A 25,518-nucleotide genomic window follows, 5' to 3' on the forward strand; every position below is an offset into this window, starting at 1 on the left:
CAGGCGTGACGAGAGTAAAAGGTGATGGCCTTGACCAAATGTATAATAAATATGTAATTGAAGGGAAGTTAAACCATCATTGGACCACACCACTAAGTGAAGAAAAGAGGTGACAGATTGTCCACTCACTAACTTAAAATGCATAAATGTGTTCTTATTCCTCTTTACAATTTTAATAGCTTGTAATAAATGTATTTGGAGGGGAAATATCCTATATGTTAATGTTATAGTTTGGTATATTTAATTCTGTCTGGATTCCCCCTATACGGACGTCTTTGGTTTAATCCGGCTGTATTTCAAGTGTCTGGCCACTCTAAGCGGTTTTGATAAGTGACTGTTCTTGCTTGTCGTCGTTCATCTCAACTTGTTGTAGAGTCATCCACTGCAAGGTAAGTCCCTCAAATATTTCACATTATGAAATGTAATATTTAAGCCTAAATGTTCAACTTTATGAGCTTGGCTAGGTTTGGTGACAAGTTTAGACCTAGTTCTCTTAAAATGTTTGTTGTTTGGCGTAAGAAATAATTTACATAAGTACATTTTTGACAAATATATATTAACATTGGCTATAGAAACAACGTGGATAGCTGTAATTGCCATTGCCAAGCTGGTTCTGCCCACGGTGCGGTGGGTTACAGGTGCGCCGTGCTCGCATGGCCGGTTTTGGAGATGCCAACCGCCATGGGCTACTGTACAATGTAGCCACTAGCTATGTATCATTTAAACAAGCTTTATAAACATTATTTGTGACATGATAGTGTCCACAGTCCTCCAAAGACATAATAGCCAACTGGAGAACGAGACTGGCATATTTGGGTATATTTGGAATTCGATAGTCTGTAATAACACGCAGTTCTGTCAGCACGTGCACAGATGATCAGTGATCCAAGAATAACGATCGAGGTGACCGCTCAGCACCCGCTGCCGCTGAACTCTTTGGAGGGCATTAAAGCGGCTATAGGAGAGGATCTTAATTTCAGCCAGTTTGCTACAGCAGGAAAAGAATCCTGCAGCAACGGGAAATGTGAATTATTATGTCGATTATGATTCATGAACATTTGTGTAGTTGATACCCATAATATTTTTGCGGATAGAAATGTAAATGTAAAATTACTTTTTTTTCTTATGGCTAACTTCCAGGAAATTTGAAAAGACAGTTAATGAGTTCGCCTTGACTAAGGCTTTTCAAAAAGCTTTATGTCAAGAAACTTAAATGCAGTGTTGCAGTAAAATCATCTAAAGCAAATTTGGTGATAGACAAAGAAAGTGAGGCATTAATGATGTCAACATTTTTTTATATTTATACATCTCTTGTGATGCGGTTCTGAGCAGCACTGATGGATGTGTTGACATGACAACAGCATCAGAGTTTTGAGTGACCCTTCCCCACCTTTTGTTCCATGCTGCCTGAAGACCTAGCTAGCCAGTAACTTGTTAATACCAGATGCAGATAAAAGTGGAGACATAAGTACAGTATCTTTGTCATAAATGAATAGTGTAAACTTTCTTTATAATTGCTGACACCCTACAGTCAAATTTGGCACCAGTAGAGTTGCGATCTAGTTAAATAAATCACACCCCTCTGCAAACACGCATTCTCCATTATTGGTTACAAGGCTGTACATATTTAAATTAGGTAAGAGAATATCATGTTTCCATTGGTGTATTAAAATGAGAGTTGGGGTGATGTCACCTTATCCCTTAATAATTCCGCCTCCTGAATACAAGTGTTTGACATGGGGTAGGGGACCAGTAACTTTATGATCAAACTTTATCAATGTGAAAGCAATAGTAATTTCTCATACTTTGGTCATCATACTTTGATCTGGTTTCATCCAAATATCATAAAATCATGTTTTCCATGAAATGTGAACTGTTCATGGCCTTTAAATTTCAATGTGAAAAGTATACGTTTTACACTGCAAGTTTTACATTTCCTGTGTTGCAGGAAATTCTCCTGCAACAAGGTGATCAAATTAAGATCCTACACCTGTATTGTTGTCCACTATAATGAGAGCTGATGGCCAGATAGGGCGCAGGCATTCATTCATTCATGGAAGTGAAGTCTCTTTCGCTCACACAAAAAGAGGTGCATTCTTTTATACTGTAGTCTTGAAACGTGAAACTAGTCGCGTTTTGTTGTCACCCTCTCGTACGAGCACACACTTTCTGTAATTCCTATCAGCCAGACTGAACTCCACCGAGGCTGTTGAGTCTCCCCTTAACCATTCTCTGGCCACTGTTGCCTGCTTCCAGGAATTGTATTTATTTTGGGCATTGAATGTCAGTTGGACAGACCTACAAAGCCTGTGTTTGTGCATCTGTGCGTGTTGGTGACAGGCAGCCTGCTGTATGTGTGTTTGTGTGTGTTGGTGGCTGGGGAAGGGGTCTGTGTAACATGGCACTGGTATGTGACAATGCACATGGCTTGACATGTGAAATCATGAGGGGAGTTGTTGTTGAGAATACTGGTTGTGATTGACCATATAAAGCTGTGGTTATGAACCTGGTCAGAGATGTTACACAAGTGCAGCCTTCCACATCAAACTGGTTCTCTGTCATGGAGTCTATGGAGTTCAGAAGAAGTCCACTAACAGAGGAAGAGTCTCCCATGACCGACCATTATGCTGAGATTTGGCTCTAGGTGCCTAAATGAACAGAGGAGTAATATTGTGAAAAGGGGGTTGATTTTCCCCCTTTTCTTGTGATCAGACAGTGTAATAGGCCTTTTCACAGACAATCTGGTTGTGAAAAGGAACATTATTCAGATTGATTGTCTCATCACAGAAATGGCAGATTTTCTTCTCCTTTTCACAATTTTACCTCAGAGGTGACGCATAACTCTATCTCCTCCTTAGCAGAGGTCTGTGTGGAGGTTAACATCAGGTGAGTCCTGTTTACAACATCTTCTACACTGATAATTGCTGTGGGATCACTACCATCATCCCCCAGGGCAGACTACCGGTGCCTAGCCCAGCTCACTGTGCTCTCCCTGGGGGCAAAAATACTAAATCTGTGGGTATTGTCAGGTGCTTTTTAGAGGTCTTAGAGGTACAGAGTACACAGTGTGCACAGAGCTATAGGGAGACAAGAGGCTCACTCTAACCTAACTAACCCTAACCACCAAATATGATTTGTTGGTAACACTTGCACCTGCAGCTAAAATAATGCTTTATAGATTATAATAAGCATGTATGAGCCTTTATAATGTCTTAACACTTAAACTGCCGGGCCTTGCTTCCGCCCTTATTACGCCAATGAGAAGCCATTTTGACTGCAACATTCTACGTCTAATAAATACATTTCATATGCTGTCAGAAAAATAGTAAGTGTTTTGGAAACCTCATAATTGTCTCTTTATGATACAATATAGAAATCCTAGTGGTTAGAGCATTGGGCCAGTAACCGAAAGGTTGCTAAATTGAATCCCCGAGCTGACAAGGTAAAAATCTGTCTTTCTGCCCCTGAACAAGGCAGTTAACCCACTGTTCCCCGGTAGGCCGTCATTGTAAATTACTTTGTAAAAGGATTTGAAAGTCACTTTTTTTGCACTCCAGGGAAAAAGTCATCTTAAACTGCTTAATACACAAATTATGTTCATATCAAAATTCTAACAACATACTTGTGTTAAATTGATGTAGAAAAAGTCAAGGACGGAGGGTGGCATGACTTGTCAAATGTGACCGACCACCTTGATTCTAGAGGTTGACCAATTAATCGGAATGGCCAATTAATTAGGGCCGATTTCAAGTTTTCATAACAATCGGTAATTTTGGACGCCGATTTAAAAATATATTTATATATATACATTTTTTTACACCTTTATTTAATCTTTATTTAACTAGGCAAGTCAGTTATTTTCAATGACGGCCTAGGAACAGTGTGTTAACTGCCTTGTTCAGGGGCAGAACGACAGATTTTTACCTTGTCAGCTCAGGGATTCAATCTTGCAACCTTACGTTTAACTAGTCCAACGCTCTAACCACCTGCGTCACGAGGAGCCCGCCAGTTACGCGAATGCAGTAAGAAGCCAAGGTAAGTTGCTAGCTAGCATTAAACTTAATCAATCATTATCACTAGTTATAACTACACATGGTTGATGATATTACTAGTTTATCTAGCGTGTCCTGCGTTGCATATAATCGATGCGGTGCACCTTCACCAAAAAGGACTGTCGTTGCTCCAACTTGTACCTAACCATAAACATCAATGCCTTTCTTAAAATCAATACACAGAAGTATATATTTTTAACCCTGCATATTTAGCTAAAAGAAATCCAGGTTAGCAGGCAATATTAACCAGGTGAAATTGTGTCATTTCTCTTACGTTCATTGCACACAGAGTCAGGGTATATGCAGCAGTTTGGGCAGCCTGGCTCATTGCGAACTAATTTTCCAGAATTTCACGTAATTATGACATAACATTGAAGGTTGTGCAATGTAACAAGAATATTTTGACTTAGGGATTTCACCCGTTAGATAAAATACCGAACGGTTCCGTATTTCACTGAAATAATAAATGTTTTGTTTTCTAAATAATAGTTTCTGGATTCGACCATATAAATGACCAAAGGCTCGTATTTCTGTGTGTTATTATGTTATAATTAAGTCTATGATTTGATAGAGCAGTTTGGCTGAGCGATGGTAGGCAGCAGCAGGCTCGTAAGCATTCATTCAAACAGCACTTTCGTGCGTTTTGCCAGCAGCTCTTTGCAAGCACAGCGCTGTTTATGACTTCAAGCCTATCAGCCTAATGGCTGGTGTAACCGATGTGAAATGGCTAGCTAGTTTTCTGGGTGTGCGCTAATAGTGTTTCAAACGTCACTCGCTCTGAGACTTGGAGTAGTTATTCCCTTTGCCCTGCAAGGGCCGCGGCTTTTGTGGAGCGATGGGTAATGCTGCTTCAAGTGTGGCTGTTGTCGATGTGTTCCTGGTTCGAGCCCATGTAGGAGCGAGGAGAGGGACGGAAGCTATACTGTTACACTGGCAATACTATAGTGCCTATAAGAACATCCAATAGTCAAAGGTATATGAAATACAAATGGTATAGAGGGAAATAGTCCTATAAATACTATATTAACTACAACCTAAAACCTCTTACCTTGGAATACTGACATCTCATGTTAAAAGGAACCACCAACTTTCATATGTTCTCATGTTCTGTGCAAGGAACTCAAACGTTAGCTTTTTTACATGGCACATATTGCACTTTTACTTCTCCAACACTTTGTTTTTGCATTATTTAAACCAAATTGAACGTTTCATGATTTATTTTGATGTATTATATTAAGTTAAAATAAGTGTTCATTCAGTATTATTGTAATTGTCATTATTACAAATCAATGTAAAAAAAAAAAGGCAGATTAATCGGTATCGGCTTTTTTGGTCCTCCAATAATCGGTATCGGTATCGGCGTTGAAAAAACATAATCGGTCGACCTCTAATCACGACTTAACACATGTGTGCCGTACAGAATCCGTCTGCCAGGGGTAGCGCTTCTCTCTCAGATGAATCTGCAGGTAGCTAACCATCCAGGTTAGCTATGTAACATTAGGCTATAACTAGCAAAGTAAATGGCTCTGAGATACGAATAATAAGATCATACACGTAACGTTAGCTAGCGAGTTATTCAACTGTTACTATGCACCTGCAACAAAGAGAGCTCAGATGTGAGTGCCTTTAGAATTTGGAATCAGGATATTTTCTACCTGTGGCCTGCAGTGTTTATATTTGTTGGCTTTATGTAGGCTACTTTTACATATTGGTAATGGTAATAGAAGTTACTAGATTTGTATCATTTTAATTTAGATTTAGATTTTGATTAACCACATGACATTTCATTTATAATAGTCTTCATATCTCAAAAGTAATGAAACTGTTCCACGAAAATGTGCATATGAGTATCATAACTTGCACGCAGATCAGTAGAAATGGTACGATAACTTGGCACTACAAATGAAAAAGGTTGCCGACCGCTGGTGTAGCCTATACCGGCAACTTCAGGAGCTTAATGGCAGAATCTGTGAAGGCCAGCAGCAGCGGGAGGAGGAGGGTTGGAACAGGTTCTTTCTTCTGGTTAGGCTGTATTGATATCTGGCTCCCTCTTTAGTAATTTGTCTTCATTTTTAATTGCAGTAGCCTACATATAGCTGATTTTATTCAAACATATGGTGTGTTAAAATACAAGTTTAAACATTTTGACTAATCGATTGGTCGAAAGAACAGACAACTCGATCGACCAACCAAGATTTTTTTTATTTTTAAGTAGGGGACATCCCTAATGGCATGTCAACCATAGTCAGAAGTTGTCTAAAGAACATCTGGATCTAGGACCAGACAACATGTTTTGGTGTGGTACAGTAGATTGTAAGATTCTTTAATCCCTTTGACCCTCTAGTACTGGTCTGTCTCACTGTCTGTCCCAAGGAGGACTGTGCACTCAAAGACCCTTCGGTGTCCAATTGTTAGTCTCTCTCATTGGATCAGATGCAGTTAGCTTGTACCAACCGTGCATGTGTATCCCTGTGGTCATTCATGTCCTTTTTGTAATAAGAGAGAGGGAGACTTGTGCTGTGTGGACGATGACAAGTGTGAGTGTGCATACAACCTGTCAAGTTTTAGAACACCTACTCATTCAAGGGTTTTTCTTTATTTTTACTATTTTCTACATTGTAGAATAATAGTGAAGACATCAAAATAATGAAATAACATATGGAATCATGTAGTAACCCAAAAAATAAAATTAGCCGTCATTTGCCTTGATGACAGCTCTTGGCATTCTCTCAACCAGATTCATGAGGAATGCTTTTCCAACGGTCTTGACGGAGTTCCCACATATGCTGAGCACTTGTTGGCTGTTTTTCCTTCACACTGTGGTCCAACTAATCCCAAACCATCTCAATTGGGTTGACGTCGGGTGATTGTGGAGGCCAGGTCATCTGATGCAGCACACCATTACTCTCCTTCTTGGTCAAATAGCCCTTACACAGCCTGGAGGTGTGTTTTTGGTCATTGTCCTGTTGAAAAATAAGTGATATTTCATAGTTTTTATGTCTTCACTATTATTCTAAAATGTAGAAAAGAGTAAAAATAAAAACCTTTGAATGAGGTGTGTCCAAACCTTTGACAGGTGTATAGTACAGGGCACAAGGTTGACAGACTGGACAAGTCTCAGACAGTCACAGAGCATTAAGTGAATTCTTTCTCTAACTCACTGTCACTGCTAAGAGGGAATCACAGCTGGTAAGCATAGAGCTTTCAACTGACATCTGAAGATTTGCTGAAGGTTTGAGATTTTATGAAGTGCTTAACTATTATTGAATTTGTTTGTCAACTATTAGTAAACTGTCACAGTACATTTTTGGGCATATTAACACATGTATAAATAACTTTACCATAGTAAATGTACGACATATTTATTAAGATATAGCCTAGAAATTATGTTGCGGACCGTTAAATATGACAGAAACGAAGACATTCTGTCATTAAATGGAATGGTAGTGTTGTGTGTTGACCATGTTGTATATGGTCTGCTCATTTCCCATTTCTGTATTTGTTTTCCTCAGGACTTTTATGAATACCGGTAAGCAGCAGAAGCCAGTGCTAACAGGCCAGCGGTTCAAGACCAGGAAAAGGGGTGAGTTGCGTTACGACCACAGACGGCTGTCTACGTGCGAAATCAATGCCTATTGTTTACCACGTACAATGTGTTAGCAAGACAACATGCATGGTGTTAAATTGCAGTACCAATATGTTGTCAAGACAACAAACCGTGTTAAGTTGCAATAAGTTGAGATAATTGAACCAGTCTTTGAGACTATAAAATGTCTTGATTATTTTTTAAGTCTCACCGACAACCAAATTGTCAATGCACACTTGTAGCTCATATCTCTTCTATTAAGATCTGCTTCTTGGTAAGGGACCAGCAAAGGGATAGCAGGGTTCTCCTCTATGTTCCTCCTCTTCTCCTGTCTTCTCTCCTCTTCTGTCCTCTTCTCTCTCCTCTCCACACATAAACACAGACTATAAACACTCTTCGCTTCTAGGGTTCTGTTTCATCTCTTTGTTGTGGCTTGACATTCCCTTTTACACAACACCTACTGCAATGACTGGCTCCCAGTCATTAAGATGTTGAAGTTTCTAGAATGTCACAGCATCGGTGTGTGACCAAGTCACACCTAGTCTCAGCGTGAGTGGAGCATGTCACTGTTGCTGACAGCAGTGGCAGGACACAAGGCAGAGCTGAACTAGCCTTGTCCCAGATCTGTTTGTGGTGTCTTGGCAACTTCCAGACATGACATCACAAACAGATCTAGGGCCAGGCTATAGCTGAACTTCCTCCCAGTACAGTGGGTGTCGTTATGAACATTACTCACAGAGCAGAAGGACATGTAGTGTTGTAGGAACATTTCGTTCATACTCCGTGAGGCCCCTTGTTGATTCTCTTGATCCGTGTGTTGATACCCAGAGAGCTATTAATGAAGAGGACATCGTTTGGACAATGTGTTCTTTGTGAAAAACACAGAGGATTAATCAGGGAGGCTAACCCTCCACCAGGCCAAGTAGCAGCTAGTGTCCCATCACGGCAGTGTCCCTTGTCTTCATCACACATTGACTGGGGAACTGAACAGCTGTCTGTGACACTTCCAAATGTACCGCTGTAGCTATACCATATGTATTGACTTTTACCCCTAGAGATCATTCACTAACGTACATATGGCAGCGCTTCCCAACTGGCGGCCTGCGGGACATTTTATTTGGACCCCAAGCTGTCTGAGCAAAAATAAATGAAGCAAGTATTTTTTATTGTTGGACATAAAAGACTGTAAAAACACCAGCAAATCTGCTCCAAGTTATTAACATTTTGGAAATTTGTTCATAATAGAGAGATTTTATACAAATGTAAACTAGATTTGACATGATTTAGTCAAATATTATATCTGTTTGGGCTTCTTACGGTCAATTTGACATCTACAAATGATTTTAGAATTATGTTCCGGTCCCCTGATCATCAGCTCTAGTTGAGGGTCCCTGACATACGGTATATATTATGCATGGTTCACCATACCTTCTTTTCTGATGTTGTCTGTGTTAGGGTTTGATAGACATTAGTGTACCTACAGTACAACACTGTCCTCCTCTGCCTTGTCCCTCCCCACCCAGATGAAAAGGAGAAGTTTGAGCCCACAGTTTTCAGAGACACAATTGTTCTGGGCCTCAACGAAGCAGGAGGAGACCTCGATGCTGTAGCTAAGTTCTTGGACGTTACCGGTTCCCGACTCGACTACCGTCGCTATGCCGACACCCTCTTCGACATCCTCATCGCGGGGAGCATGCTCGGTGAGTGGAGGAGTGTAGTGAATTTAGCAGGCAGCACAACCGGGACTCAAACCCAGGTCCCAGGACTGTCAGTCCACCTTCTTAGCCATTAAGAGGTCTGCACCGCTTGATGATGTCGCTAGGTGTTATATTAAGGTAGCTACAGTGTTATGGTTATCTGCACGGTGTCAGCTCAGTGGTGGAACATCGTGGTCCTTTGTATCAGTACTGTGCACAGTGTTACTGTCCCCCAGTGTCCATCCATGAACCAGCTGATCGCAGTAACCGGGCTGTCCATTCAGGCAAGGACAAATTTACAAACAGATCACAGCTGGCTTTGTCAGATTATCAGGGTCATTTCCCATTATCAAAGACATCCGGGAGAGACTGTTCTTCAGTAGACTGCAGGCACCAGCATGAACCCTAGTGGGTACCATATCGCTGGATCAGAAAGCAGAACTTTGTTAGAACATAAGGAAAGGAAAATTGTACACTCTCTGTACTAGGCTTTAGAAACGTAATTCATGTCCAAATACACACTATCTTTCTTGCACACACACATTCACACACGCTCATTCACATCCTGACATGTTTAATCTGTGTAGATTTAGTTGCTGTCTGTCTCTATCCAGCTCATACACACGTGCACACACGCATGCAAACACACGCAGGACCCTCTGCCAGGCCTGTGTCAGTCTCTGCATGTCAATCCCCATTAGAGATAACAGGTTTACCCTGGTCCTATAGTCCTATAATAAGACCCTGGCAGGGAGAGACCGAGCAGCACAGAGGGAGACCAGGGATACAGATGTAGGCTCTTAATTTGATTTATTTCTTAACAGCTAAATAATCCTGCAGAAACAGGATTTTACCGTTTTTTGCTTGATCGGTAATGTTGCTTGATCGGTTCTAAGGCTATTAGCTGGCCAAAAGAGGCTACAAGAAAAGTGGAACACTTAATATAACTGTGTTAGTGTGGGTTTTCAATAAATTAATCACAAAGCTCATCTGCATTTCCTGCGATGAAGAAAAATTCTCAGCAAAAGGAGTGATCAGATTAAGATCCTACCTGGTAATCCACCAAAATAAACCATCCTCTCAGGGAACCAGATTAGCCTTAAATTTAGCGTGGAGGATTAGCTCCTGGTTCACACTTCACACACATGCACTCGTGAAGGCAACAAATGCAGGAAATTCAGACGCACACAAAACAGTTTAGTTTGATTGTATTGTTTATCCACAACAGTCCTTAAAAATGGATTCAAAGTCAACAACGATTGTTAAAGCATTAGATACAGGTTGCAGTTTGGACTAGAGGTCGACCGATTATGATTTTTCAACGCCGATACCGATTATTGGAGGACCCCCCCCCCCCCCCCCCAAAAAAACGATACCGATTATTCGGCCGATTTTTATTTTATTTCTTATTTTATTTATTTGTAATAATGACAATTACAACAATACTGAATGACCACTTATTTTAACTTTTAATATAATACATCAATAAAAATCAATTCAGCCTCAAATAAATCATGAAACATGTTCAATTTGGTTTAAATAATGCAAAAACAAAGTTTTGGAGAAGAAAGTAAAAGTGCAATATGTGCTATTTAAAAAAGCTAACGTTTAAGTTCCTTGCTCAGAACATGAGAACATATGAAAGTTGGTGGTTCCTTTTAACATGAGACTTTAGGTTGTAGTTAATATAGTATTTATATGACTATTTCTCTCTCTACCATTTGTATTCCATATACCTTTGACTATTGGATGTTCTTATATGTTCTTATAGGCACTTTAGTATTGCCAGTGTAACAATATAGCTTCCGTCCCTCTCCTCGCTCCTACCTGGGCTCGAACCAGGAACACGACAACAGCCACCCTCGAAGCAGCGTTACCATTGCAGATCAAGTCTCAAAGCGAGTGACATTTTAAACACTATTAGCGCACACCCCATCAGTTACACCAGCCTCATCTCGGGAGTTGATAGGCTGGAAGTCATAAACAGCGCAATGCTTGAAGCAGAGGGAAGAGCTGCTGGCAAAACACACAGTGCTGTTTGAATGAATGCTTACGAGCCTGCTGCTGCCTACCACCGCTCAGTCAGACTGCTCTATCAAATCATAGACTTAATTATAATATAATAACACACAGAAATACGAGCCTTTGGTCATTAATATGGTCGAATCCGGAAACTATCATTTCGAAAACAAAACGTTTATTATTATCGCATATACCCTGACTCTGCGTGCAATAAACACAAGAGAAGTGACACAATTTCACCTGGTTAATATTGTCTGCTAACCTGGATTAAAAAATTTAAAAATATATACTTCTGTGTATTGATTTTAAGAAAGGCATTGATGTTTATGGTTAGGTACAAGTTGGAGCAACGACAGTCCTTTTTCCGCAAATGCCACCGCATCGATTATATGCAACGCAGGACATGCTACATAAACTAGTAATATCATCAACCATGTGTAGTTAACTAGTGATTATGATTGATTGATTGTTTTTTATAAGATACGTTTAATGCTAGCTAGCAACTTACCTTGGCTTCTTTCTGCATTCGCGTAACAGGTAGGCTCCTCGTGGAGTGCAATGTGAAGCAGGTGGTTAGAGCGTTGGACTAGCGTTAGTTAACTGTAATGTTGCAAGATTGAATCCCGGAGCTGACAAGGTAAACATCTGTCGTTCTGCCCCTGAACAAGGCAAGACACTGTTCCTAGGCCGTCATTGAAAATAAGAATGTGTTCTTAACTGACTTGCCTAGTTAAATAAACAATATTTAAATCGGCCAAATCAGTGTTCAAAAATACTGATTTCGATTGTTATGAAAACTTGAAATCGGCCCTAATTAATCGGCCATTCCGATTAATCGGTCGACCTCTAGTTTGGACTCTAAGCCATCATATACTGTATCCTCAAACAAGAACGGATTAAAACATTGGATCAGGCTGCATCAAGAGCCATCCATTTACAACTAGATGACAGACATGTTATACATGCATGATGTTTTAGTCAGATTTAGCAGCCGGTCTTATCCAGAGCGACGTACAATCAGTGTATTCCACTAAACTAGGTAAAAAACACCTTACACAATCATTACAAGTAAAAGCTAGCCGTTAAGACCAGAGATGGGGAAAGGCCCATGTAAACAGGATTTAACCTTTAACCCTGGTGGCTTTCCCCTTTTGTCTCTCAGCTCCCGGTGGTACGCGTATTGATGAGGGGGACAAGGCCAAGGTGACGGAACATTGTGTGTTTACCACCGAGGAGAACCATGCTAACCTCCGCCGCTATGCTCAGGTTGGTACACACGCACGCACGCACACACACACACACACACACACACACACACACACACACACACACACACACACACACACACACACAGACGGACACACATGAATGAATGAATGAATGCACACACGCACGCACACACTCTCTGTCTCACCATTGACTTTGTCACATCCTCAAACGTTAGCCAACATTTCCTACCAAGGCCTTGAGGTGGAGAGGATTTTGGGCTTGAGACACCTGCAGTAAAGTGGTATTAGACCTGCTAATACCCACCAAACCCCTGGGAGTATCCAGTTTGTCAACACTCCACCATGACATCCTTTTAATATAATCCTCCTCCATTAAACTCACTCACTCCTGCTTGTCTGTCTTTCTTTTGCTCGCTCGGCGTCTCTTTCTGGCCGTTTCTCTCTGGCCGACTCTCTCTGGCCGTCTCTCTGGCCGTCTCTCTCTCTCTGGCCGTCTCTCTCTGGCCGTCTCTCTCTGGCCGTCTCTCTCTCTCTCGCCGTCTCTCTCTCTCTCTGGCCGTCTCTCTCTCTCTCGCCGTCTCTCTCTCTGGCCGTCTCTCTCTGGCCGTCTCTCTCTCTCTCGCCGTCTCTCTCTCTCTCTGGCCGTCTCTCTCTCTCTCGCCGTCTCTCTCTCTCTGGCTGTCTCTCTCTCTTGCCATCTCTCTCTCTGGCCGTCTCTCTCTCTGGCCGTCTCTCTCTCTGGCCGTCTCTCTCTCTCTCGCCGTCTCTCTCTCTCTCTGGCCGTCTCTCTCTCTCTCGCCGTCTCTCTCTGGCCGTCTCTCTCTGGCCGTCTCTCTCTCTCTCGCCGTCTCTCTCTCTCTGGCCGTCTCGCTCTCTTGCCGTCTCTCTCTCTGGCCGTCTCTCTCTCTGGCCGTCTCTCTCTCTGGCCGTCTCTCTCGCTCTGGCCGTCTCTCTCTCTCTGGCCGTCTCTCTCTCTCTGGCCGTCTCTCTCTCTGGCCGTCTCTCTCTCTCTCGCCGTCTCTCTATCTGGCCGTCTCTCTCTGGCCGTCTCTCTGGCCGTCTCTCTCTCTGGCCGTCTCTCTGGCCGTCTCTCTGGCCGTCTCTCTCTCTCTCTAGCCGTCTCTCTCTCTGGCCGTCTCTCTCTCTCTGGCCGTCTCTCTCTCTCTCTGGCCGTCTCTCTCTCTCTGGCCGTCTCTCTCTCTCTGGCCGTCTCTCTCTGGCCGTCTCTCTGGCCGTCTCTCTCTCTGGCCGTCTCTCTGGCCGTCTCTCTCTCTCTGGCCGTCTCTCTCTCTGGCCGTCTCTCTCTCTGGCCGTCTCTCTCTCTGGCCGTCTCTCTCTCTGGCCGTCTCTCTGGCCGTCTCTCTGACCGTCTCTCTCTCTCTGACCGTCTCTCTCTCTGGCCGTCTCTCTCTCTGGCCGTCTCTCTGGCCGTCTCTCTCTCTCTGGCCGTCTCTCTCTCTGGCCGTCTCTCTCTCTGGCCGTCTCTCTCGATGGCCGTCTCTCTCTCTGGCCGTCTCTCTCTCTGGCCGTCTCTCTCTCTGGCCGTCTCTCTCTCTGGCCGTCTCTCTGGCCGTCTCTCTGGCCGTCTCTCTCTCTCTGGCCGTCTCTCTCTCTGGCCGTCTCTCTCTCGCCGTCTCTCTTTCTCTTTCTTTTCAAGGGCTTTATTAGCATGAGAAACATGTTAACATTACCAAAGCAAGTGAAGTAGATAAACAAAGGTGAAATGAATAATAATGTACAGTAAACATTATGCTCACAGAAGTTCCAAAAGAATAAAGACATCTCAAATGTCATATTATGACTATATGCAGTATTGTAAGAATGTGCAAATAGTTAAAGTACAAAAGTGAATAAATAAACATAAATATGGGTTGTATATACAGTGGTGTTTGTTCTTCACTGGTTGCCCTTTTCTTGTGGCAACAGGTCGCAAATCTTGTTGCTGTGATGGCACACTGTGGTATTTCACCTTTTCGAAATGGAAATTTATCAACATTGGGCTTGTTTTCTAATTCTTTGTGGATCTGTGTAATCTGAGTGAAATGTGTCTCTATGGTCATACATTTGGCAGGACGTTAGGAAGTGCAGCTCAGTTTCCACCTCATTTTGTAGGCAGTGTGCACAGCCTGTCTTTTCTTGAGAGCCATGTCTGCCTACGGTGGCCTTTCTCAATAGCAAGGCAATGCTCACAGAGTCTGTACATTGTCAACGTTTTCCTTAAGTTTGGGTCAGTCACAGTGGTCAGGTATTCTGCCACTGTGTACTCTCTGTTTAGGGCCAAATATCATTCTAGTTTGCTCTGTCTTTTTGTTAATTCTTTCCAATGTGTCAAGTAATTATCTTTTTGTTTTCTCATGATTTGGTTGGGTCTAGTTGTGTTGCTGTCCTCTCGCTGTCTCGCTCTCTCTCGCTGTCTCCCTCCTAGCCCTCTGTCTGTGACTGAATCTCATGTCCCTCTGTGCGTCTTTGTGTTTCTCTAGGTTTTTAACAAGCTTATCAGGAGATACAAGTACCTGCAGAATGCCTTTGAGGAGGAAATCAAAAAGGTAAAGTATTCACAGGAAACACTCTCATGTGAAGTCCCTAACTGATCTACTTCAGTTTTTCATTCTCCTAAGTACTTCTGGTGATGTCATATCTTAAGGTGTTTAGGCATTTTGTATCTATTGTCTTTAGTTTACATAATTGTCTTGATTGATTAATTGATTTTATCGTGTGTAGCTTTTGCTGTTCCTGAAGGCATTCAGTGAATCAGAGCAAACCAAACTGGCTATGTTGACTGGTATCCTATTGGCTAATGGCACTCTGCCCCCGCCCATTCTCACCAGCCTCTTCAGCGACAATGTTGTCAAGGAAGGTGAGTGTGTGTAGGGGGGGGGTTTGATTTCTTGAGGCATATATTTATAGCTTCTTCCAAGTTGTTCTCTTATTCTTGGTATATTGCAGGTATCTCTGCGTCCTTTGCGGTGAAACTGTTCAAGGCATGGATATCTGAGAAAGATGCCAATGCAGTCACCTCAGCCCTGAGGAAGGCTAACCTGGATAAGAAACTCCTGGTAAGAAACCCTTTAGGCAGTTAGCCTAGAGCAGTCATTTCCAACCTGATGTTAAAAAAAGACTTGGTGGTCCTCAAGAGCGTTTGAGAGTGATTTGGTAGTCCCCGAAGTGGAAAAGATTGGGAACCACTTGCCTAGAGGTTAGAGAGCCTCTTTTATTGTGCTCCTATTCTATTTCAGCCACAAGAGGGAGCTGTTGTGTCAATTTTTAGGGTTGAAGATCAATGGAAGTTGTTTGAGCCTCGACTTGTTGTTTCTCTAGGAGCTGTTTCCTGCCAGCAAGCAGAACGTGGAGCATTTCTCCAAGTACTTCAATGAGGCGGGGCTAAAGGAACTTTCAGACTTCATGCGTGTGCAGCAGTCTCAGGGAACACGCAAGGAGCTGCAGAAAGAACTGCAGGAGCGCCTCTCTCAGGACTGCCCCATACGAGAGGTACAGTACCAGATGCCATGTCCTGCCGTTGTACTCTTGAACAAGCACCAATATAGCTGCATTGTGCCCCACCCTGTGTTTCCAACCCCTCATTGGAGTGTGTTTATCTCTGGGTTGGGTTATATAAGCAAAAATAATACATTCCATTCTCCACAAGATAATGGACAGTGAAGAGTTATTATTCTGTGGTTCTAGATGGTGGTGTATGTGAAGGAGGAGATGAAGAGGAGTGCTCTCCAGGAGCAAGCTGTGATTGGTCTGCTGTGGAACATTCTCATGAATGCTGTGGAGTGGAACAAGAAGGAGGAGTTGGTCACCGAGCAAGCCCTCAAACACCTTAAAGTATGTTATCATAACATTAACCATTAATAACATAAATCACTCCTAACCTAACCACTCTATAACAACATGAGAGCTGGTCACTGGAGGCTCTCAAACACCTCGAACACTGACATCAACCAGGAATTAATGACTTTGTTTATGGGGTGTGTATCCTCTCCCCTCCAGCATTATGCCCCCCTGCTAGCAGCGTTCAGCACCCAGGGCCAGTCAGAGCTGGTGCTGCTACTGAGGATCCAGGAGTACTGCTATGACAACATCCACTTCATGAAGTCCTTCTCCAAGATAGTGGTGCTCTTCTACAAAGGTCAGTATTATCTTATACAGAACACTGTTTCACACAATTTCTCTGTAGAAAAAGAAAGGGTCTCTCTTTCATTTGTCTTAGTAGTCAGGTTGCAGTCAATTGCATTTCAATTTAGGAAGTAAACTGAAATTTCAATATCAGAGTGCATTCGGATTTTGTTACGTTACACTCTTATTCTAAAATGGATTAAATTGATTTTGTTCATCAATCTACACACAATACCCCATAATGACAAAGTGAAAACAGGTTTTTAGACATTTTTGCAAATGTAGAAAACATTTGTTTAAATGTATTTACATAATTATTCAGACCCTTTGCTATGAGACTTGAAATTGAGTTCAGGGGTATCCTGTTTCCATTAATCATCCTTGAGATGTTTCTACTACTTGATTGGAGTCCACTTGTGGTAAATTCAATTGATTGGATTCAATTGATTCGACATGATTTGGAAAGGCACACGCCTGTCTATATAAGGTCCCACAGTTAACATGTCAGAGCAAAAACCAAGCCATGAAGTCGAAGGAATTGTTCGTAGAGCTTCGACAGGAGTGTCGGCACAATTCTGGGGGTGGGTACCAAAACATTTCTGCGGCTTTGAAGGTCCCCAAGAACACAGTGGCCTCCATTCTTTAATGGAAGAAGTTTGGAACCACCAAGAATCTTCCTAGAGCTGGCCGCCTGGCCAAACTGAGCAATTGGGGGAGAAGGGCCTTGGTCAGGGAGGTGACTAAGAACCCAATGGTCACTCTGGCAGAACTCTAGAGTTCCTCTGTGGAGATGATTGTCCTTCTGGAAGATTCTCCCATCTCTGCGGCACTCCACCAATCAGTCCTTTATGATTAAGTGGCCAGGCGGAAGCAACCCTCCGTAAAAGGCAAGCCCGCTTGGAGTTTGAAACAAGATTCTCTGGTCTGATGAAACCAACATTCAATTCTTTGGCCTGAAAGCCAAGTGTCTGGAGGAAACCTGGAACCATCCCTACGGTAAAGCATGGTGGTGGAGGCATCCTGCTGTGGGAATGTTTTCAGCGGCAGGGACTGGGAGACTAGTCAAGATCGGCAAAGTACAGAGATCCTTGATGAAAACCTGCTTCAGAGCGCTCAGGACCTCAGGCTGGGGGCGAAGGTTCACCTTCCAACAGGACATCGACCCTAAGCACACAGCCAAGTCTCTGAATGTCCTTGTGTCCCAGCCAGAGTCCGGTCTTGAACCCAATCTAACATCTCTGGAGAGACCTGAAAATAGCTGTGCAGCAACGCTCCCCATCCAACCTGACAGAGCTTGAGAGGATCTGCAGAGAAGAATAGGAGAAACTCCCAATATAGGTTGCCAAGATTGTAGCATCATACCGAAGACTCGAGGCTGTAATAGCTGCCAAAGGTGCTTCAACAAAGTACTGAGTAAAGGGTCTGAATACTTATGTAAATATGATATTTCCATTTATTTATTTTTATACACTGTAACTTCTTCTTGTGGTGCTATGCTAATTGTGCCTGTTCTCTCTCCTCTCTCCACCCAGCTGACGTTTTGAGTGAGGAGGCCATTCTGAGGTGGTACAAAGACACTCACACCACCAAAGGGAAAGGTGTCTTTGTCGAGCAGATGAAGAAGTTTGTTGAGTGGCTGCAAAATGCAGAAGAAGGTAACGTTTACATTTAAATACAGGTTAAAGGTTAGTTACAGGTAACCTAATCAATAACTGAATAGAAAACCATTGCATTTTCCGAAAATTATTGTTGAATCAATGAAACTGGACTATTAACATTCAATAGACTTCCTGTTGGGCTGTAACGTCCTCTAAACTGTAATTGCTGTTTTCACCACTAAGAGGAGCTGTTTAGTAGTTATCCTTGTTTATTTTCCCCTGTAGAGTCTGAGTCTGAGGGAGAGGAGGACTAGAAGACCGACCCAGCAAGGAGTTTGTCTGTAACTCTGAAGTCTGCTGCATCCTGTGGCCTGTATGTCAGTCAGTCCCCATGTTGCATAGTACATGTTTCAGGTTGTCTTTAAAGCATTCATGCTACCTATTTTTCGAAGATTTGCTAGGCTTTATCATATTAGTGGGGTTCCTGAGACATTCAATATAAGGCATTGTGAGAAGTATGAGAACGTGTGCAACATTACTGCAATAAAGACTACCTGGAACGCACCTATTCATAATGTTCGACCAACCAGGGGTCAGACTCCTCAACCTCCTGCTCCAGGCAATCAAAGCACAACCCCCAGCAATAAACCCCTGGACCTCCCGACTCAACCTACATGAGGACAGGAGACTAGATTGCCAATCTCTGATATTTTGAATTAAAGCTTGGGCCTTTAATACAGACTCCCTTCACTAATGTTGTTCAGGCATAGAGAGGAAGTCCAGACCTCAATCTGCAGTAGATTGTCATACTTGTTTTATGGATACTCAACTTTGTATGTAACTTGGCAATGCTTTTATCTTTTTATTAATAAAGTGTTTTTATATGTATTTGCTTGTTTTGTTTCTGTATTGTGATCTTAAATCAGTAGGTTAATAAATAAGGGTTATGTTTATGTGTCTGGTTGATAGAGGCCAAGGAAGTTGGTTTTAACAAACTGATTAGTTAGGTAGTCAGAGCTGAATGAGAAAGTGGGTGACTGAATGCTATTATTGGGAGGAGATGAGAGGTGAAGTTCACTCAGTCATTGTGTAACTTAACCTTCATGCACCTGCTTCTGCACCTGAACAGATCAGGTAAAGGAATGCCATTGACACTTGTGACCTCTGTCCATTCCCTATTTAGTGTACTACTTTTGACCAGGGCCCATGGGGTAGAGGTTGCCATTTTAGACTCCAAATCTAGGGAGTTAATGAGCAACAGGGAGCTCCACTGTAGCTAGAGAATTACATCAGTGCAATACTGCTGCATCTACTGTCGGTCAATGTTTCTCAGAGCAGTATGTTGCCTCTAATATTCACTAGAGCCATAACCTGATTTCAGAATGTTTTTCCTTTACAATCCAGGGACTGAGAGTCCACACTCTGGGGTTGTCAGTTAATTGGTGCATTTAGGTCAAATGAATGCCTGAACAGCTTTCACTGACATAGATATTGTGTGTTTGCGTTCCTGCCTGTGCGTTTTTCATTTGAGGATCTCTGGGTCTCCCCCTACCTCAACCTGTCTGTCGTTTTCCTGTCTGTTTAGGTGAGCAAGGAAATCCCAGCCATGCAGGGCTTCACTGACCCACAGAGGACGCTTAATTATTCATGAACTAGGCCTGCTTATGTCTGTAATGTGATGCTGGTCTTACATGCACATTTAATGGTAACCTCAACTAATTAGCCAGCTCCAGTTGTCATAAGGATATTTGGATATAGTGTATCATGTGTCCTCATCAATATTGATACAATGATCTTGTAATTTTTGTGTAGGCTATTTCTCTGGAACGGTCAGGACGGTCTGAAACGCTCACCCGCTCCAACGCCGCTCCGCAATTATTTGCATATCAATGACAAACGTTCTCCTTTAACCAATCAGCTTCCAGTGGAAGCTCCATCTCAACCTCCATTCTAGGCATGTCATCTCGCGACCAGACTTTGTAGTGGTGAAATTCGTAACCGTCTTGTTTAGGGTATTTTAATTTTGTTTTTACAAGGAATTACTTTATCTTATTATTCGTTTAGACTATTACAAAAAAATCGCCAGGATGGGCTGCGCCGGATTCACCTGCTCCAAGCACTCCCTCTGTGCGCTCAATATCCTCTATGTTGTGAGTATACGTTTCAAGAATTTACCATATGGACCATTATTATTCCACTGTAACAGGTTTTGGTTGTTGGTCGGGTAGACTGACTATATGCTGCTTTTTATCCCGTCTGTACGGGTGTGTAAGAAACATTTTTGCCGTGCAGCCTATTGAAAACAATACATTGGGTCAGACCAGGCTCCCATGCTATTAATTATTCAAACTGAGCCGTTGTCTGGAATAAGATCTGCGTCTCCAGTTTGCCAAAGGCAACCTCGGCACGTCAAAATATTATAATTTATATTCACTATTTAGGTTAATGAATATTTAGAATAGCCTATATTATTTCCTGTTCATTTCCTATCTCTCCTGAGTCCTGACACTTTCCAATGTAAGTGTTCATCCTGTCTTTGCTCAGCTCAAACCATTCCTGATATATCTTATCGAGTGATAGTTACTGAAAACAACATATGGGCCATAGTGTGTGTGTCTGTAGACTCCATAGCATTCCTGTCCAAATCCTCAACATAGGGCCTCCAATGTTTTGCAGTCTGAGAAATACAGGAGTGATGTGGCATCAAAACAGACCACAGTGGTGACCTAGATTTAAGATGAATATATGTTTGCAGGCAAATAAATGCTGTCATGGTGGAAAATTATGTTCCGCTTTTGACTGTCGCTTCTTCTGCCTCTAAAAGCATGTAGTCTGAGGTGTAGCCTGTGTCTGCTTCAATGTCCTCCTGACCATTTGTACCATTGCAATTACATCACTCACTTTGTTTTATTACATAAGCCTATCTGATTTGTGGTCAACATCCACTCTCTCTCTCTCTCTCTCTCTCTCTCTCTCTCTCTCTCTCTCTCTCTCTCTCTCTCTCTCTCTCTCTCTCTTTCTCTCTCTCTCTCTCTCACACACACACAGACCATGTTTGACTGTGGAGAGTTCATACTTCATATACTGACCCATAGAGATCTATCACTTAGGGTCTTGGCTCTCTGTCCGTCCGTCCCTCCATTTCTAGATGGTGAGTCTGCTGATGATCGGCATCGCTGCATGGGGGAAGTGGTTCGGCCTGGTGTCAAGCTTCCAGGTGGTGGGTGGAATCATCGGAGTGGGGGTGTTCCTGTTCTTGGTGGCGTTGGTCGGCCTCATCGGGGCCGTGAAGCACCACCAGGTCCTACTCTTCTTCGTATCCCAACCTTCCACCAAGGCAGACTTGACCTGACCCTAGACCCAAGTATATTTGGGGTCTAGAATTTGAATTATGGCTTGAGTATAGGTTTGGGGTTGGTTTTCAAGTCTGTTCGATTGAGGCCTTGGGAAGGCTACGTGTTAAATTCAAGAGAACTGAAGTTTCAATGAAGCTTTTCAAATAGCTTCCGCAGATTGTCTGAATGAGACAATCCTCTACACGTCGTGCTTTAGCCTCACCCATAGTGCTTTATTTCAATAGGACTCATAGCCCCTTGTTGTTTATCCATGACTTGTTCTCCAGGTTGTGCTGTTCTCTTCCCCCCTGCCCTTCTGTATGTTGTGGGGAAATTCCTGCTCATCTTCCATTCATGCATGGCATGCACACGCAATGATATCTATGAGACCAGGTCCGGCATGGTATTACACATTGTAGTCAGCCTGCATAGATACTCCTGACCCCTGACCCCTGCTGCTGTCTTTGTCATTATTACAGTATTATTATTATATTATTACATTACGTTATTACAGTATTACACAGTCATTAATAGTGTATTTCACTCTCAAAATAATGAACCTCCGCCTTCGGAAGTGTTACGAACTGGGTTCAAAACTACAAACGCTCTGTGTTGAGTGTGTGTATTGGAGTGTTGTTCCTTGACAGTGGAGCCCAGTATATGATCATCCTCTTCATGGTGTTCATCGTCCAGTTCTCTGTCTCCAGCGCCTGTCTGGCCATCAACAAGGACCAGCAGGTAGGAACACAAACTGCTGTCAATCACAACAACCTTCTGCTAGGTGCTAGAGGAACAAAACCAACTTTTCAGACAAAACCCAGAAACCTTGTGATGAAATAGTAGATGGATACAAGACAACCTGTACTCCCGAACCATGATACAGTGTGTCTATAAGGATGTGAGCTGCATTTTGTGGCGAAATCTTAGAGCTAAAGGACGTGTCTCTTCTCAGGCTTTTTAGTGTTCTGCACTGTGGTGTGTTCCGGTTCCATGCCGTATGGATTATATTTTTAGAAGTAGATTACTATTTTATTCAGACTGACCTCCATCCGGTTCTAGAACAGCTGACTACCTTAGAGATGGTCCTGTGCATACAGGCATTGTAATACACTCATACACACAGATATAACTGCATCTATGGTGGTCAGTGCCTGCGGTTGTACCCCTGTTTTAGGAACACCTGTTGGAGGTGGGATGGAACAACTCTCACACCACCCAGAGAGACGTAGAGAAGAGTCTCAACTGCTGTGGCTTCTACTACGTAGACAACAACGGAACCTGCGATGCTGTGAGCATGACCGAGTGAACCCTCTGTTGCACTGAATCTACCGTCTGTTGTCGTTGACCGCTCCTTCACATGTCCCGAGCTCTGTTTGTGCATGCCAGGATGTATAATTACAATGAAAGAACACGTTTTTACGCATACAGTTTCTGATGATATTAGTTGCTGGATATTCAGTATTGTGGCTGTGGAGCAGTTTTCCTGACTAGTTGGTCTGTGTGGTGTTTCTGTGTCCCTCTACAGGCCTGTTTCCCCAACCACTCCTGTTCACCGTGTGCTGAGCAGATCCAGGAGCATGCAGGAGAGGTGCTGCGCTTCGTGGGCGGGATAGGCCTCTTCTTCAGCTTCACTGAGGTGAGATTGCCCTTTATATACAGTCAGGGGAGTGTTCTGCTGTATCAATCAATCCAGCAATCAATCAATTTAACTTATAAAATATTTTAAAATAGTGCTTTTGTCTTTACAGTAAACTAGCCTATTTTGAGGTGCAGTTCATGAAATCTAATAGGTAATGAAAATGTAGCTATATACAGTATGTAATCTATTTGTAGGTCAGCAGCATAAAACTGGGCCCAGTAATTCTTGTTACTTTGACCTCTGAATGTTTTATTCGTCCTTTTTCAGATCCTGGGGGTGTGGCTAACGTACCGGTACAGGAACCAGAAGGACCCTCGAGCGAATCCCAGTGCCTTCCTGTAACCGTTGGCAACTGCTGGCTTTGTACCCCGCTCTTGGAGTGGCCAACGTTCCTCCTGGAGAGCTACTGGTTGCGCAGGCTTTTGCTTCAGCCCTACTCTAACTGTGACACTAAAACAACTGATTCTTAACAAATTAGCTGCTCATCGGAGCCTTGTTCAGCTGAATCAGTTGTGTTAGTTAAAGCAGGGCCGGAGTAAAAGCCTGCACACCAAGTAGCTCTCCAGGTGGAGGAGGGCTAGCCGCCTGTTTTAGAGGGCTGTGTTTGTAAATAAGCGAGTGACTTGTGTGTGTTTTAACCAGCTGAGCAAAGCGGTAGCCCTTTGTGTGGTGTTACATGAAGTGATTGTTTTTCCAGAATGTGGTGTGTGTCTGGAAAATAACTAGGTCATGTTCATTAGGCACCAAACGGAAGACAAGAGGAACTAGCTTCACTTGTCGAATAGGAAACGCTCCTTTACACTTTCCGTTGCTAAATGTTTTCCGTGGTGTGCCCTAATGAACACGACCCTGCTGTATATTAAAGATGCTGCATGAGCCTATTACCCTAATAGGACACCTTAAACCACTCCCGATCAGAACCATATCCTGTATACACTGAGTGTACAAAACATTAAGAACACCTTCCTAATATTGAGTTGCACCCCCTCCTTTTGCCCTCAGAACAGCCTCAATTCATCAGGGCATGGACTCTACAAGGTGTCGAAAGCATTCCACAGGGATGCTGGCCCACTTTGACTCCAATGCTTCCCACAGTTGTGTCAAGTTGGCTGGATGTCCTTTGGGTGGTGGACCATTCTTGATCCACACGGGAAACTGTTGAACATGAAAAACCCAGCAGTGTTGCTTGCAGTTCTTGACACAAATCAGTGCGCCTGGCACCTGCTACCATACCTGTTCAAAGGAAGGCACATCAATCTTTTGTCTTGCAAATTCACCCTCAATGTCTCAATTGTTTCAAGGCTTAACCCCCCCCCCCCACACACACACACACACACACCCTTCATCTACACTGATTGAAGTGGATTTAACAAGTGACATCAATAACAGATCATAGCTTTCACCTGGATTCACCTGGTCAGTCTTTGTCATGGAAAGAGCAGGTGTCCTTAATGTTTTGTGCACTCCTTGTTTATCCTCTCATATACAGATGCTCAGGCTTTGCTTCTGGTGACAAATCTCGAGAAATTAACATTTTCAGATACCACATTTGATATTTGACACACCCTTGATGGGCAAGCGTTCAGTATGCTCAGACCTGTATTAAAGCATGTGAACTGTGATGTTGTGACTACTGAATGACTCCTGTATTACAGATGATAGCTGACATGATGAAGAACAGTTAGCATTATTTTGTGCGCATTACAACTGAAGATGTCATTGAATATTTGTACATTTGATTTGAATCACTCAGTAACTGAAGGACTGTAGGATGCCGTTGATAATTGTATGCTGTAACTTCATAACTACAACTATTTAAGCAGCTTGTTGTTGCCTTTACTTTAAGTCATTATGTTACACAGCATTTGCATTTTTTTGTGTTCTGAATGTTTATTTCAGACACAAATAACCTGATAATTCCTAATGATTTGAAATCAGAAAAAACAAGGGGATACTTCAAGGGATTTTGGCAATGATGCCTGTTATCTACTTCCCCAGACTCAAATGAAAACGTGGATACCATTTTTATGTCTCTGTGTCCGTTATGAAGGAAGTTAGAGGTTGTTTTGTGAGCCATTGCTAACTAGCATTAGCGCAACGACTAGAAGTCTTTGGGTATCTACTAGCATGCTAGCAGACACCCATAGACTTCCAGTCATTGAGCTAGCGCTAGTTAGCAACTTCCTTCCAACTGCACGCAGACACATAAAAAGGGTATCCATGAATTCATCTGATTCT

The 25,518-nt window shown here is 42.8% G+C and overlaps 2 protein-coding genes across 3 annotated transcripts; both read left to right on the plus strand.

Annotated features, from left to right (window-relative positions):
• Window positions 1–290: 290 nt before the first annotated feature.
• LOC110496451 (eIF5-mimic protein 1) lies at window positions 291–19,194 on the plus strand. Of its 2 annotated transcripts, none has more exons than XM_021572368.3 (12): window positions 291–389; window positions 7,565–7,635; window positions 9,162–9,338; window positions 12,520–12,623; window positions 15,067–15,132; window positions 15,308–15,443; window positions 15,533–15,642; window positions 15,905–16,075; window positions 16,271–16,417; window positions 16,583–16,721; window positions 18,241–18,363; window positions 18,592–19,194. In XM_021572368.3, the coding sequence occupies exons 2-12, from the start codon at window positions 7,572–7,574 to the stop codon at window positions 18,618–18,620; spliced, it is 1,266 nt and encodes a 421-aa protein (XP_021428043.1). In that variant the 5' UTR covers window positions 291–389; window positions 7,565–7,571; the 3' UTR covers window positions 18,621–19,194. The 2 variants fall into 2 exon arrangements, with proteins under 2 accessions (XP_021428043.1, XP_021428044.1); XM_021572369.3 differs by lacking the exon at window positions 291–389 and adding an exon at window positions 3,327–4,035.
• Window positions 19,195–20,194: 1,000 nt separating this feature from the next.
• Window positions 20,195–24,902, plus strand: tspan13b (tetraspanin 13b). Its single transcript, XM_021572370.3, has 6 exons — window positions 20,195–20,456; window positions 21,455–21,622; window positions 22,299–22,379; window positions 22,816–22,929; window positions 23,167–23,277; window positions 23,548–24,902. The coding sequence occupies exons 1-6, from the start codon at window positions 20,394–20,396 to the stop codon at window positions 23,620–23,622; spliced, it is 612 nt and encodes a 203-aa protein (XP_021428045.2). The 5' UTR covers window positions 20,195–20,393; the 3' UTR covers window positions 23,623–24,902.
• Window positions 24,903–25,518: the final 616 nt, after the last annotated feature.

This window comes from Oncorhynchus mykiss, chromosome 18 (assembly GCF_057628025.1).
Source record: "Oncorhynchus mykiss isolate SJ-2025 chromosome 18, ASM5762802v1, whole genome shotgun sequence".
In the NCBI taxonomy this organism is placed as follows: Eukaryota; Metazoa; Chordata; class Actinopteri; order Salmoniformes; family Salmonidae; genus Oncorhynchus; species Oncorhynchus mykiss.